Source organism: Leptopilina boulardi, unplaced genomic scaffold (assembly GCF_019393585.1).
Source record: "Leptopilina boulardi isolate dan_hultmark-lab unplaced genomic scaffold, ZJU_Lbou_2.1 LbouV2_202, whole genome shotgun sequence".
NCBI classification, from domain to species: domain Eukaryota; kingdom Metazoa; phylum Arthropoda; class Insecta; order Hymenoptera; family Figitidae; genus Leptopilina; species Leptopilina boulardi.
Window position 1 is genome coordinate 1898793 of NW_026137755.1, and position 15461 is coordinate 1914253.

General features: G+C 29.2%; 1 protein-coding gene across 1 annotated transcript in view; it reads left to right on the forward strand.

Annotated features, from left to right (window-relative positions):
• Window positions 1–1437: 1437 nt before the first annotated feature.
• LOC127278369 (alkaline phosphatase-like) overlaps window positions 1438–15461 on the forward strand; it is a 74778-nt gene continuing 60754 nt past the window's right edge. Inside the window, exon 1 of the mRNA XM_051300073.1 lies at window positions 1438–2583. Within this exon, the coding sequence (XP_051156030.1) occupies window positions 2493–2583 (91 nt within the window). The 5' untranslated portion in view covers window positions 1438–2492. The remainder of the gene's footprint in view (window positions 2584–15461) is intronic.

Here is a 15461-nt window from a genome sequence, read left to right on the forward strand (position 1 = left end):
TATTGGAAAATTCATATATAACAATTTGAAAGAACAACAAAAACTTGTCAGTGATTTCAAGGATTTAATAAAATTCCATTTGGGTTAGATTTGTTTCGTGCAAAATAGCTTTCTCTGTAAAGGTATCAATTGTATGGAATTCAATACATATAAAAATGTGAGATACTTCCAGATTTGTTCTTTTCCTGCGGTATTATATTTTCATACTTCTGAAGAGAAAATGATATTCTAGGTTTTGTGATGCGAAAATTATTTTTATGCTTTTGTATATAACATATCACTTTTTTTCCATAGGAAACAAATTATTGTAGTTAATTTAAATATTTAATTCGAACACATTTTTTTTAGTATTTTTTTGTTTTTGAAAAAAAAAAAAAATATTAAATTTATCCGGATAATAATTATTCACTATAATTCTCGAATTATTATCATCTTGCAAAATGTACGTTACTTTTTATTACGTTCTAAATTTCTCGATTGCGTGATACTTATTCGTTGGGAAAAAATAAAAAAAAAAAATAAATTTTTTTTTTTTGCCCAACAACCGGAAATAAGTTTTGTCTTGAACTCGAGTTCATGTTGAGTAATGGAAAATAGTACATGTAATTCATTTTTATTACAACGTATTTTATCATATAGAGAGAGAGAGGGAACAGTTTAATATTTTCAGAATTCTTAGTGTTTTGATAGAATTTTCAAGGAGATGAAGAGTAAAAAAAAAATATAAATAAATTTCAGTTTGTTAACATAATCTGATAGTGACAGTTATGTCCTCAAAATTCATTTTTTGATCTTGTTCATTATTCTAGACTCCTTTGTCGTCTCATTTTTTAGGTTTAAAGCAAAGTTATTTGCAACCTTGCACCAATCTTGCTACAAGCTTAACGTGCAAGCTTACTCAGCAATCTTATGATAATCTTATTGTGCAATTTTGCAGTAACCTTACACGGCAATCTTTCGGTAAGCTTACCATGCAAGCTTGGGTCAGGTGGGACATTTGAAGCCTGCGGCAAGTTTGCCGTGCAAGGTTGGCAATATTGCGCGGTAAGCATGCCGCAAGGTTGCTGCAAGCTTACGTGCTAACTGGGGTTAGAATTATATTTGGAAGTGAAAGTGGAAATATGACTGAAAATAAGAATTTGTAAAAATGGAATCGCACATATTAGATCGCCAGATTGATTTCCTCAAAGAAAATACTTTCAATCGTCTATCTTTGAATTTATAATTGGCATTATCAATTTAATGAAGATTTACGTATTATATATATTTGAGATTAGACGCTTCTTCCGTGGGAGCGCGCAAAGACAAGGTACTTGATGATGAGATGATAACCGATCTAAGGGGGATTCCTCAGTTCTCTTTCTATATATATATGGGATGCTGGGAAAATTCCGCGCGCGCACCCCTGTTGAGTTTCTGCTCCAGAACGACAAGCTGGAAGACAATTGTGCAATGTGAGGAAGGGCGCGCGCGTTGGTTCGCATTGAGGCGCGCAAAACATTCGGCTTCTCTCGTACTGGTCCCGAACACATTACATCCCGGACTCTCGGATAAATTCGGCATACAAACTTGTTTCATATCGCCGCGAACTCTCTGCTCGGAAAGCTCGTGTTCCTTGGAAATTTCAATGTGAACGTGCGCTTGTGCAACTTATCCTTACTTTTATAAGCGGATTTTCATTTACAGGATTTTAAATTTACTGTGATTTTTGTTTTCAATTTGTTTTTTTTTCTCTATAGGAGAAAAAAACTTGGAAACTGATTTATAGTTAATAGTTGAGATAATGGGTAATTTATCATTTGGGGAAAATTGTAAATTATGTACATTAAGTGTTTGTATAAAATTAAATTCCAAATTGTTTGTAAAAAACTTTATTCTTGATATGTAATAAGGGCGTTAAATTACAATTTGAAAGAATTCTTTTTATTTTGCTCTTTTTTAAGAGAAAGAAAAAAGTTGAAAACATTGTGAATTTCGATAAAGTTAAAAGTAAATAAGTGCGAATCGGAAGTGAAAAGTGAGAAGTGATAAGAATAATTTGAAATGAGAGAACTGTATTAATATTCTGAAGGGTGTGTGGAGTGAATCGCCTGAGGAGGAAGTGGGTACGAGAGAGTAGTATACGATTTCCGTATCGCGTTCCGAATACGTGATGTGCACTTCCCTAGACACGACGAATTCTCTAGTTGGTAATCTCAGCGAGAATTCAGACTTGTTCGCGTTCGTGCGTTCTAATTTAAAATCAAACTTGTCTCAGTTAGTGTCGCTGGATGTGTGTAGGTGTATTTTATTTTTTTTCCTTATCAATCAAGGCGGTAATTTTATGCGATAAAATGCATTGAAAACTATATCGACGTCTAATTTGAGAGTTTTATGACATTCACTTTTTTAACGTCAGTTGTGACGGAAAATCAACTCCAGGACATTTGTCAAATGGGGATGACGATACGTTCAGAAAGCACGTAGAATCCTCCATCCTCCTCGTTTCGGAGATGAGGCACTATCTGGGATTTATTGCTCTCACCTTTGCCTTCCTCCTCCAGCTGGCGAGTCGCGTGACACTCGTCATTGCCGGAGAACAAGGTAAAAAAAATCCTTTTTGCATTAAAACATAAATTGTAAATACTCAGATATGAACCTTTTTCCAAAACAAAAAAAAATTATTTTGTAAATGTTTTAATAATTTAACTAAAGAGGCTGAGAAAAATGCGCAGGGTCTCAGAGACCCAGTGTGCGCTTCGTGTTCCGAAAGAATAGATACCAATGTAATAAGAACGAATTACGTTTCAAAATGTTAATCTGAGTTTTAGTAAATTTATTCATTTAATAAATGACAAATTTACTTTAATTAATTTAATTTAACTAACTTTATAATCAAATTAATTTGATTAAATAAAGATACTCCTCTCCATAGCAAATATTAAAATGACAATATAGTACTTCTGTTACACATTACAATTCGAAAAATGATGAATTATTTCAAAAATTATTATTTTAAAAATTATCTTAAAACTTATTTTAAAAATGATTTTAATATTCAATTAAAGTAATTAAAAATTCAATGTACGTGGTGAATTACTTTTCCGAGTTCTTGTGGAGAATTCGCCTTTTTGAGTTTTTTCTGTTTTAGTCGCAAGTATTAAGTCAATATTAGTGTTTAACGTCATCAAAGCATTTTGTGATAAAAAAAAAAAACTTGGAATTTAAGTCTCTGACGTTTTATTCTTTTTCTCAACGTGACATTTAGATTTTTCTCAAAAAGCATTTTCTACATACGTCTGCACTCTGCTTGTTTTTAATTCTGTTTATCCCTGAAAATAGTTGTTAATCCTAATTTTTAAATCATATATAGAACGAAGAAGGATTTAAAAATTTTTTTTTAATTTGAAAATGGATTTTTGTTTTCTGTGATAAATGATTAATAATTCATTTTTGATGTACAATGTTATTATAGTTATTGCATTGTATGAATTTTGAAAGTGTTGCTTCATTTAAATTCATCGACCTACAAAACACAAGTTTCAAATTCCATGCAGCGGAAAAATGCATTTTCTCACCACAAAGCCATATGGCGTCTCTAGTATTTTTTCTTTTTTTTTGCTTGGCGCCATATGGCATTCTTGGCACTCAAGAGTTAAAATGACCAAGATTAAAGATTGTTTACGACCTCATAAGTCAATTTTAATTTGAGGAACAATCAAACTACTTTCATCAATTGTTCAATTTCTTTTCCACATCAAAAGAAAATAATAATAATAATTATAATATATTCTTCTTCTGTATTGTAAACAATTTATTTTGAAAAAAGATTTTTAAAAAATTTTTTTCTCTTGCTGAAATTATATATATATTTCTAGTGGAACTAAAATATGAATCATGAGTACAAGTTTAAAGTTTTTAAAACCGATTTCATTCTAGGTTAGAGAAGTTGAATTTGCTGACGTTGTAAGAAAGTTTGTGGGCAATTTGTTCTGATAATAAATTTTTGTCTGACGACTAAATCAATGTGTTAGAAGAGTAAAGAGAAAATCGAACGATCTGTTGGGCAGTGTTAGAGGGCTCAACATAATATCAGGAGTCTCTGTTCTGGACTTTTCACTAAAGCATCTAATCGATTTTCACTTGAAACTGTCCAGAAGGTAAAACTACTACTACTACCTGTGCCTTACATTAAAGTTACGAGATATTTTATACATCATTAATTTAAATTTTTCGATCGCAAATTTTTTTAGTTGGGGGAAAAATTATCGGTACGTCAATTGCGAACTCTACATTCTATATATATATATATATATATATTGAAGATTTAAAAAAAGAGAAGGATGAGTACAAATAAATGTATTACAATTTTTTTTCTACAATCCCGAAGCTTAATCAGAAAAATTGACAAGTAAAACTAAACTGAAAAATAAAATAAAGGAAATAAAACAAACACTTTTGTGAAATGAGTATATTTATTTAATAGAAGAGAAAAAAAATACGAATATTTGCAAATTGTGATAAATCCTCGGATAAATCAATATTTCAAGGTTTTTTCTAATTAATTAATAAGATTATCTTTGTGTAAATCTTTCTTGTTATCCTTTAATTTCGTAATGTGTGTAATATTTATAAAACATTATAAAATGGAAATTGATAAAAAACGAAATATTTTTAAATAAAGAGAAATATTTTAAAATAAAATAAAAAAAAAGTTATTTAATCTAGAGAAGAACTTGATAAAAAAATGTAAAAAAATTTTTTTTAATCAAAGTTGACATATTATTTAGTGTTTAAAATTACACAAAATACATATATACACACAGGTCAAAGCACTTTCACATGTTTCATTGTCTTGACATTTTCAGTAGAGAAACAATGTTTTGGTCAGACAGAATCACTCTCACGTATAACGCTTGTAGCTGTCCATTGATATTTAATAACATTTTTTTGTTAAAAAACATATTTGAAAAATATTTTTAAATATTAATTTTTTTTTTAGTTATTTAACTTGAAAACTAGTTAAACTTTAAAAAGGTATTTTTTATAATCTCTTTGCAGTTCGTAAGAAAAAAATTTCTCTAAAAATAATAGAAGGCACTTTGCAAATAACGACAGTAAAGAAAATTATTTAAAAAAAAAAAAAAAAAAAAAGAAACTGATCATTTCTCACAATGTGCCACGTACTTTACGTTGTCGGGAGATAAAATCTTCTCATTTTTACCACATCGTGTGATATATTTCTCGTTTTCTTTTTTTTCTTTTTTTTTGAGTGACAAGAATATAATTTGCTTCAAATGTTGTATTTTAAAATATTCTTCATTCTCCGTACATTCATTTTTCTATAATTTGAAGTTTGAAATTTGTTTGTGAAAAAAAATTCAATAAAAAAAATGAAAAATACTAACAAAAAATTAAAAACATTTTCTTTAATTTACTTAATAAATAACAAATTTTGATGCGTCAAAAAGCATAAACAGACTAACGAAAAAAAATTAAAGCAAAAAACTTTAATATAATTGGCTTTTTGTTAGAGCATTATTTCTCTCATTAGTAGAGAAAAGTTTTACAAATTTTTTTTTTTTTTTATTGTTTCTCTTTAATATAAAAATGTTTTATACGCCTTTAATTATAGTAATGAATATTCCAAACTTGTTTTTATTTTAGAATTGTTGTGTGTTTTTATTTTTTTTAAAAAACAATAATAAAAATTAATAGACTAGCTTTTTACACCTGTTTTAATTAGGTTTTTATTAACATGAAAAAGTAAATGATAGAGAGTTTCTCGCTGCAATTTAAATGCAATTAAAATATGTAACATGGCAGATATAGTGTTGTCAGTTTTTTATAGAGACATGTATATATCAATTTTTAACTAAGTAATTGCAAAAACAGAGAGTGACAAATAAGAATAAAACTTGAGTATATATATATATATGTGTGTGTGTGTCGTCTGTTATAACACTCGGGGAAAATATTAATTTCATCATATTTCATGACATTGCTCGCTCGCGAATTCTGCACCCGAGAATGTAGAACGCTCCATCAAGGGATTAAGGATTATCCCGGTTGTAGTAGTAGTAGTAGAAGCATCCAGGGATATTCGCGCATAAAATTTTTAGCGTCGTTTCTAAACCAACAACGAGCAAACTTTTCATTGTTACAACATGTTTTCGATCCTCTGTCAATTTACCTAATCGACCAGAACATTACAGACTGGCGAACATTCTATAAACATCAAGCCTTCTATTTTCCCAGTGACCATCACCCCTATATATATTCGCTTCTATGATCATTTATATATATATTTTTTCACCACCTTTTACTTCTTTTATCTCTTAACATTAGAATATTGTCTTTTCATTGTACAAAACGTTACTTTGACTATATATCAAAATAACTTTTATTTTCTTTGATGCATGCTCTATTTTTCTGCCTTTTTTCATTTTGAAAAAGTTAAAAGCATAAAAAAAAGTTTAAATATCGAAACGTTTTTAGCTTTGATAAAATAATAAACGTGAGAGTTTAAAATTCTATATTGGTAAAAGGTAATAAACTTTGTAAATCCAATAGAAAAGGAAGATTAAAAAAATAGTTTTTCTTTTTTTGAACTGTAATGATTTTTTTAAATAAAAAAAAAGTTTTCTCTCCTTTTAATCAAAAAAAAACTAGTTACTAAAATAATAGTATAATTTTATAATCATAAGTCACGGAATATAGTTGAAAGTTAGTGAATTTTAATTATAAAAGTAATTAATAAAAGCTCTTAAAGGAAGTAAGTAAATTTTTGTCGGTTAGTTAAATTATAACCAACACAATATATGTACCTAATTTGTCTTTTGAATGGCGCTGTGTGGTCACTGAGAATTGCAAGGGCAAATCGCAAAAGCAAAATAAATGTGACTTGCTTTACGCCATTGAACACAATAAAAGTTAAAGGAAGAATTATAAATGCTCTCATAGATTATATGAATTTCGTGAAAAATATCTTTGGCAGTTAGAAAATTGATTCTAATATCAAGAGAATAATTCATTTCCCTTTTTATAGATTTTTTTTTAAAGGTATATAATTAATAAATCTAAAATAATTGAAATCTAAAATAATCGAAATAATAATCTACAATAAGAGATATTTTTAAATCCGTTTTTTATTTTTTCTTGCTCGCACTAGAGAATTAGACAAGAAACACCGAGAACGTGCGATTTGCATGAAAGTATAAGTTTATATTATTTTCTCTCTCTCTCTCTCTCTCTCTCTATATATATATATATATATATATATATATATATATATAGAAAGAGACTGGAGTAATTTTTGCCCCTCTGGAGTCGTTAGCCACGTCGCTTGAAGACAAAAAGCTTTAAGTTAGATTTTCCTCGTAAATTTTTTTTCCCCTTTTTTTTCTCCGTCCGTTTGAACGCAGGCAGACGTGCGGAAATTCAACTTCCGCTGATTGAGAGAGCCTTAAGGCCTTTAGTATTTGAAAGATATAATTGTAAGAAGGGTTTTCGTTTCTTGAGAATTCGTTAAATAAATTAATTAGTTATAAATTAAAAATAGAAAATTATTTTGACGCATTGTGTATCTCATTGGAGTTTTCAATTGCGGTTAAATTTTTTTTTTTAAGAAAGAGAATAGAAGCTATTTAAAAATTTGTTTTCTATATTTAACTGAATATTAATAATAAAAAACACTAATCTTATTTTCTGATTCATTGTTGCGTATTTACTATTCTAAAAGCCAATAATTATAGTTGTTTCATAGATCCTAATAGTGTTAATCTTCATAATAATCAGCTAAATGATGAACAGCTCTCAATACACGGCGATGGATTACCCGAAAGTTCGAAATATCACCCTGTTATTTACGTCAATAATAATAATAATACACAGAAACTGATTTACATCAGCAGTATAAATGCATACTCATTCAAATCGTCATTTCTATTTTATTTAAAATCGACAATAATGACGAAAAAAAAAATGCAATGATTATTATATTTTTTTTTTTTTGGAAAACTAAATTAGTTGCTTGAGATGATGCAGAACTTATTTAGAATGCAGACATTTTTTTCTCTTCTTTTTTAAAACGTATGGCATATTTTCTGCTTCATTCACCACACGAAAAAATAAAACGTACCTTTTTCATCGAGCTTTTGCTTCGTTCCAGCCGAGTACATTAATCCTCTCGAATCGTAAACATTGCTTGGAATACGTGACCAGTAGCAGTGATATGCAATATATATGAAAATTGAAAAACATTCTATATGTGACTAGAGTGTGGAAAATTAAAAAAAAAATGTTGATTTACACAAGCGAAATTTAATTACTTACAAATAATATAATTTGATAAACTATAATATGAACTGATGCGAGAGAAAAAAAATTTAAAGAACTGAAAAAAGGATAACATTTTCACGTGACAACGTCTTAATCCGAAGTCTAGGGAGCCAGTCAGAAAAATTGGCGTTCATATCATCTTCGATTTCTCGAAAACTATTTAAGTCATATTTTAGTTTAAGATTTTATTGGTGCGCATTGCTTTTGTGTGTATATTGTAGTCATTTGGTGGCAATGATTTTAGTTAAAGTTTTTGGTGCGTGGTGCTTTTTTATGATTCGAAATAAGACAATGAAAACCATGATTTAATGGTGTAATTATGCGGAAGAAAGTTGAGTTTAAGGGTTATTGTAGATTCTATTCAAATTCATTTCAAAAGTTGGTCAACTACAGGCCAACTTTTTATTCTTTATTAATTTTCTTAACCTCGACGGTAGATAGAGAGCTTCTTCTTGAAATGAGGCAAGTTTTGTTGAGAACAAGTTTTCCTATCTGTAAACGGAAGTGAATAGCATTCGTATTCTCCAATGGGACACCCCTTATAACGCATAAAATCGCGCGTTTAACTTCTTTGCGACTGGCGACGATGCAAGAATCGTAACAAAGTTTTCAAGGGGTTTCTTACCATCAATATATTTCACGTTTGTCGACCGCTTCGTTTTTCCTTCTATTTTTCCAATGCTTTTACTTCTATCTACAAAAAAAAAGAAAGATATTTCCTTCAATATCGCACTCGTCATTTAGTTTTATATCTTTCTTGCAAAGATGGCAGAAATTCTTTCTCATCTCTTGTTATCTGCTAACTTCTAGGAAATGTAGTCAAAAATTCAAAACTATTTTTTAAGAGACAATCTTCATCCATAAGATTAAAAAACTTTTTTGATATTCCACTGAAAGTTGCATAAACATTAAATGATTCTGTAAAACAACAAATTTACTTTTTTTAACCAAATTTTTTTTTAACATTTATTTTAGAAATTAAATCCAAAAAAATATGTACATTTTATAGGGATATAAATTGTTACCGAAATTACAAAATTTTGCGTCTAGCGAATGTAGGAAATAAATTAATGCTTCAAGGTTCCATATTGTTATCAAAACCTCATTTGCAGTGGTTACTGTTGACTCGGAGGTTATTTAAGGGTTGTGGGGGAATGGGAATGATATATGGATATTGCTGGGTTGCTTCTAAGTTTCTGTCATTGTTTTGAGTAATTTGGGTGCTTGCTATGGAATTCCGTATGATTTCAATGCATTAAGAATTACTAACCCAGTGGGAAATTTACTTTTGTTTGAAAAACATAACTAATATATATATTAAAGTATTACAATTGTAATTGAAAGCAAAACTTGAAAATTAATTAACAGAGAATATAGAATTGAAAAATTTCAGCTTTTTAATAGAAACTTTAACATAGAGGGCGCAGGAGTGAATTTCTCAGAAAAATTTTTTCCCAGCAGGATTTAATAAAACGATAGGCGAACTTTTGGAATATGTTTATAAATGAGTGAAGGAGGCTTTTTTGAATTGGCATTCCTATGGATATAATGTTCATGATATATTACATCAAAATTACGATATAATAATGAACGTTTAAAGATACTTAAAGGAAATTCCCCACAGCTGCCAAATTCCTATTAATCTACTCCGACAAGTACTCACATACATACAAACACACACACAATCATAATGGTATTTGTGACCCCCTATGGCTGACAAATTTACGATCAACATCGTAGCCCACAAGGTCCTAAGGTCGTAATTTATACTATAGAGCTGTTTTGCGAATCACATTGCAATAAATCCCATACCCACAATTCCCCTTCCCCATCCCTCAGATTCTCGCACTTATATTTTGATGTTTATGATGTGTATAGATTTAATAGTTCAACTCTTGCGTTGCATCTGTCAAACTATGCATTAAGTGACCGTTAAAATATAGAGTAATGCGTTTATTACATATATAAAATTTTCCTAAGTTTTGGAATATTTTAAAAACAATAATACATCCAACTGCTGTTTAGTGGTATTTTTAGATTGATCACGTTTTTTTCTGTTGAAGTCTACTTAGTTAGCGATACTAGCGCTCTTGCGGTAAAACTGTTGCAACTCAGGTGAGAGATGAATGGCGGACATAAAAATGATCATCTTCGCATGCATTTTGTGTTTAGCAGACAAAAAAGGTAAAATTCTTGCATTACCACAGGAAAAACAAAGTGTTATTTAAACCCAAAATTCGTGTTAAAGTAAAACGCAACAAATTTTATTCTAGTTGAGGGCGCCAACAAAAGTACCAGCGACAATAATAACACCAACTTTTTTTCTGTGTCGAATAATTTATCGATAAATTTCTCTTCTATTTACGAATAATAATTTGTAAGAAATTTGAATTATTATAAAGTTTTATTGGATTTAATGAATTAAAAGCTTCCTCCACTGTTCTGATTCACATTCGCATACAAAATAACAAAATTATAGTACCTCCACTCAATAGAAACGAACCTGTAACCGAATTTCTGCTTTCGCTTAGAAGCACTTCTGAGCAGAATTATATGTGGAGCTAGTTTATGGTCGAGGAACCGGAATCGAACGTGAAATTTGGGAGCAAGTTTGCATTACATAGCGGTTATAGAGGATTATGGAAGCGAACGTTCGATCAATTGGCAAAAGGTGTTTTCAACCACAAGCACTTAAGATATCATAATATTCCTTCAGATTTAGTAGATAACGAAACTTTTCAATTGTCATTAATTATAAATTTATATTGAACTATTGCTCCACATTATCGTATTGATCAAATTAAAAAAAATATACAAAATTAATCTTGGAAAAAAAATATCCAATAGTATTTTAATTTCAGAAATTGATTATTAATTAATAAAACAGTATTTTAAAATTAAATTTGCAGATAAAATTATTTAAACATCGGGTGTGTATTTTTTTTTTAAATTCCATTTCTCTAATTATTAACGCGGCAATTAAATTACCTTCGTTTGTGTATATACCTTTCAAAGTTTATTTTTATTTATTACACTTTTGCAACCTATCGAGGTGAAATTAATTAATCGATTTGCCGATAAAGCGTAACTCGGACGAGGAAGCAAGTAGAGAGTGAAGATAGTGGGAAAATATCCGGATCCAATAATAGTCCCGTTGTTGCTGGACAGGACAAAGCCAAGTGTAGAGACCATTTCTGCATCCCGAGCACTTCAGTGTCCCGGAAATTGGTAATTGGCCATAAATGTATATGATATCATTAGACTCAGCATCATAAACTTTTACTTCCAATTAAGACACTTTTTTAAATAAATATTTTTAAAAAAATTAATTTATTATAAATTGTCTATTGTTACAAAACTCCTCACGGCAATCGTGTTACAATATTTCAAGCGAATAATCCCTGAAGGTAAAAATAATGCTTTGAAAAAAAGGGATTATAAATTAATTACGTTCTAACAGTGGAAAATATTAGTTAACTGTGAGAAATCTATATGTTTCAATTTTGAACTGTTTTCTTATTTCGTATACAAAGATTAAAAATGACAACAAAGTATGTTATATACTAAAATATATACTAAAATCCCTAAGTGATAGAATACAAAGTGGAATAGAGAAACTGTTGAGAGAGAGAGAGAGAGAGAGTTATAAGTTTCACAGATTAGTATTTAGAGAAGCCGTCGTCAAGGAGTTAAGGACTAATTAATGAATTACGTCAGGAGTTCTTAAGAGTTGTAGACACTTTACAAATTATTTAAACCCGCTTTTGAATTAGTTAATTATTTTTAGAGCACATCAGAGCTGATTCATGAGCATAAACTTTCAATGTAAAACTGAGTATCAACAAAGGCTATAACTTTTTTCTAATGAAAATAACCACTTACCACTTTTGAATTAGAATATATTTCTACAAGATGGATAGATCGATTTATTGTAGAGGGCAGTAAATTGAGTTTAACCGCGAATGTCATTACCGAAGGACCTGCCGGTAATTGGTGTAATCACTTCTGGTGATTTTACCAATCAGCAGACAATTGTCATCTAATAGCTTTGCCATCACCTTCATTGTATCGTCCTCACTATTCTTATAAATAATAATTGGAAAAATTAACTAAGTATCGAGTCTACTGATTTTTTCCTTCTTTTAAAATCTATCTAGTTTTTATGTCATATTCTTCATTGCTCTTTATATTTTCCTTTTATCTTAACTCAGGCGTCTTTTAGTTTTTACAATCGCATGCGGCGAAAACTCTCTGCAGTAATACTGGAGGTTTTCACTTTTCAAAGTGGAACAATAACTTTCGTAATCAATGCTTAAAACCTTCACTGTTCTCAAGGATCGTTAATATATCTTGAGATATTTATTTCAAAAACGTTTCAAATCGTTACGAATCGAAGAGAGAAAATAAATAAAAAAAAAAGAAAGGAGTAAAAAAACGAACTGAAAAGAAGACAATGCCGTAACTCACGCAGATAAAACTTGTTGAAACAAAATCGTAAGAGCGATAAAAGTTTACGATGTCTCAACTCATAAAACCTTCAGCTCGGCTTGGCTTAATTCAAATGAATTTTCCACGTATCTAATTCATTTCCTGTGGAGCTTTAAGATAACCATACACACTGTGGCGATTTAAGCTTACATTGCAATACATTCATTGCTTTTCATTTTCTTCTTCCATTAGTTTCGTGTGCTTAGAATTCTTAAAAGCGCGGATCAAAAAGTAAGCCTCGCTTTTATGCCACAAAGCTCATTGGTGTATATACAATACAAGCGAACTTGCATTAACGCTCGGCATGCATTAGACTCGACGAGAGTTTACTTGAAGCTCTTCATGCCCGTGAAACACTTACCACTGAGCTTGCAGCAAATTTTATATATATATTGTACATCATACAAAATTGTTCAACTGCAGATATTATCTTTGCCCAATAACGAAGAAAATTTTAACATCTGCTGCTACTTCCTTTCTTGCCGTTAAAGTTAAATTCCTCATACAATTCTTAAAATGATATAATATATTAATTCCTCCTAATTGTACACCAATCGCTCGGGTAAAACTAATTTCGCTCAGTAAAAAGGAATATTAATTTTAACTTTGAAATTTACAAAACAGAAAATAAAATAAAGCCAATTAAATATAATTTTTATCTCAGCCACAAACAGTTGGAAAAGGATTTAAAAATTAAAGTAGCCATTTTATTATGATACATAAACTTTTTATTCAATTTAGTACAACAAGTTTTTATATACAAACAAAATATTAGTTTTCAAAGAATAAACCATTTTTTTTAATGATAATTAAGAGTTTTTCTTCAAATTATAGGTTTAAATATTATCCTTTGAAGTCTCTACTCTGAAGTTCACGTGACCTCTTCAATTGTTCATGAAATCAATTGAAACTAGTGGAATTCTCACTAATTCAATGTATTTGAAATTCAGAGTAATTTGAAATTTGTATTTAGTGTATCTAATATTAAACCAGTACAATTGAAATAAATGAAAGGGATAAAGTCAATTAATTATTGAAAGTGCACTACAATTAAAAGTACCAGTTAGAGAATTAAAAAACAATTTTTTAAATTGAAAAAATTTTAATAATAATTTTAACGGAAAATTAGACCTTTTTCTCTCTACATTTTTTCATAAAAAAAATTTTATACTCAAATATATTGAATTTAAACATAGATTCAAGTCTATAAAATACATTCATTAAGCACACGTTCATATCGAACATTAAACATAAATATACTCGTGGATAAACATAAACGGATTTAACACTAAAGGTAACTTAGAACTTTAGAAGTAATAACTGCATACAATGTGTATGTACATAAGTAAATGCAAAACTGAAACATGCAGAATATATTATATATGCATTATATAGCATACGTTAGTCAGTTAATCTATTTTAACTGTATCCCTTAATTGCTTTTTAATTAAAAACTGTTACTATTTTATTATTTTAAATGTAATTATAATTCTGTTACTTCTATTTATTTATATAACAAATATGACTTGTATTAAAATTTTTGAACAGCATGTATTTTAGTTTAATTCAAATGATTACGCAATTCATCAAAAAATAACTTTTCTTACACGGCAAAACCCAGTACTTGTGCGAACATAAAACAAAAAGTTGCCTTCCTAGAAATTCGTAAGTCGATCAACTCTTGTTACATATCCGTAAAGTTTAGACGATAAACTTCAAACAGTGAGTGGCGCTCACTATCTCTATATGACTTAGTCTTGTAACTTCAAAACTTAGAAAAGAGAGAGTCAGACAGACATACAGACAGTGAGAGAAAGTCGAAAACTTTATAAATTATTCCAGAATGATCCATTTTGGAAAAATGAGATTCTCAAGTAAAAAAAAATAATTGCCAAAGGAAAATTAAAATTTGCATCATTTGAAATGTATTATATATCGAAATTTATTAAATACTACTTAATTTTTTTAACAAACTGTGATATATTTTTAACAGGCATTACATTTAAGTATATATGTGTATCTATTGTTAAAAAGAAGAAACAAAAAGTAATATTTACTTAGTGTGTTTTATTAGGAAACTAAAGTTTAAAGTAAAGAATAAGGATTTCTTTTCCTATTCTCCAGTTTTAATGAGATTTCTGTTCAAACCTTAAACAATACGATTTAGACAACTCTGTCTTATATTGATTCTCTTGATAAAGTTGCTCCTTACGAATTGCTTTCCCGAAGAAAGAATTCGGTTACTTTATAAAATAGTTTCAATAACAAAAGAAACTGAGGTTAAATGGTATACGTCTAACATATAAACGAGAAATCCACATTTTTTACCCTACATCTGCTATATAATAATTCTATTCTACACGCAAAAAAAGTACAACTAAAAATTTTTTTGACTAAATTGATTTACAGAATTAAATGGTTCTCAAAATTCAATAAAATTGTTACAAAACATTAAATTTTAATGAAACAATTCGAGGGAGAGAGTAACTGGTCCTATGAATATACTATTGATCAAAATATAGACGTTGAAAACTTGAAATTGACGTTAAATTATAGAATCGTTCTACAATAATGTGGCCATCTACAAAGCCATTTGTGTTCGTAACATTCCATGTTTAATGAATTCCTGATGCAATATCGCTTGATCCTTAAGC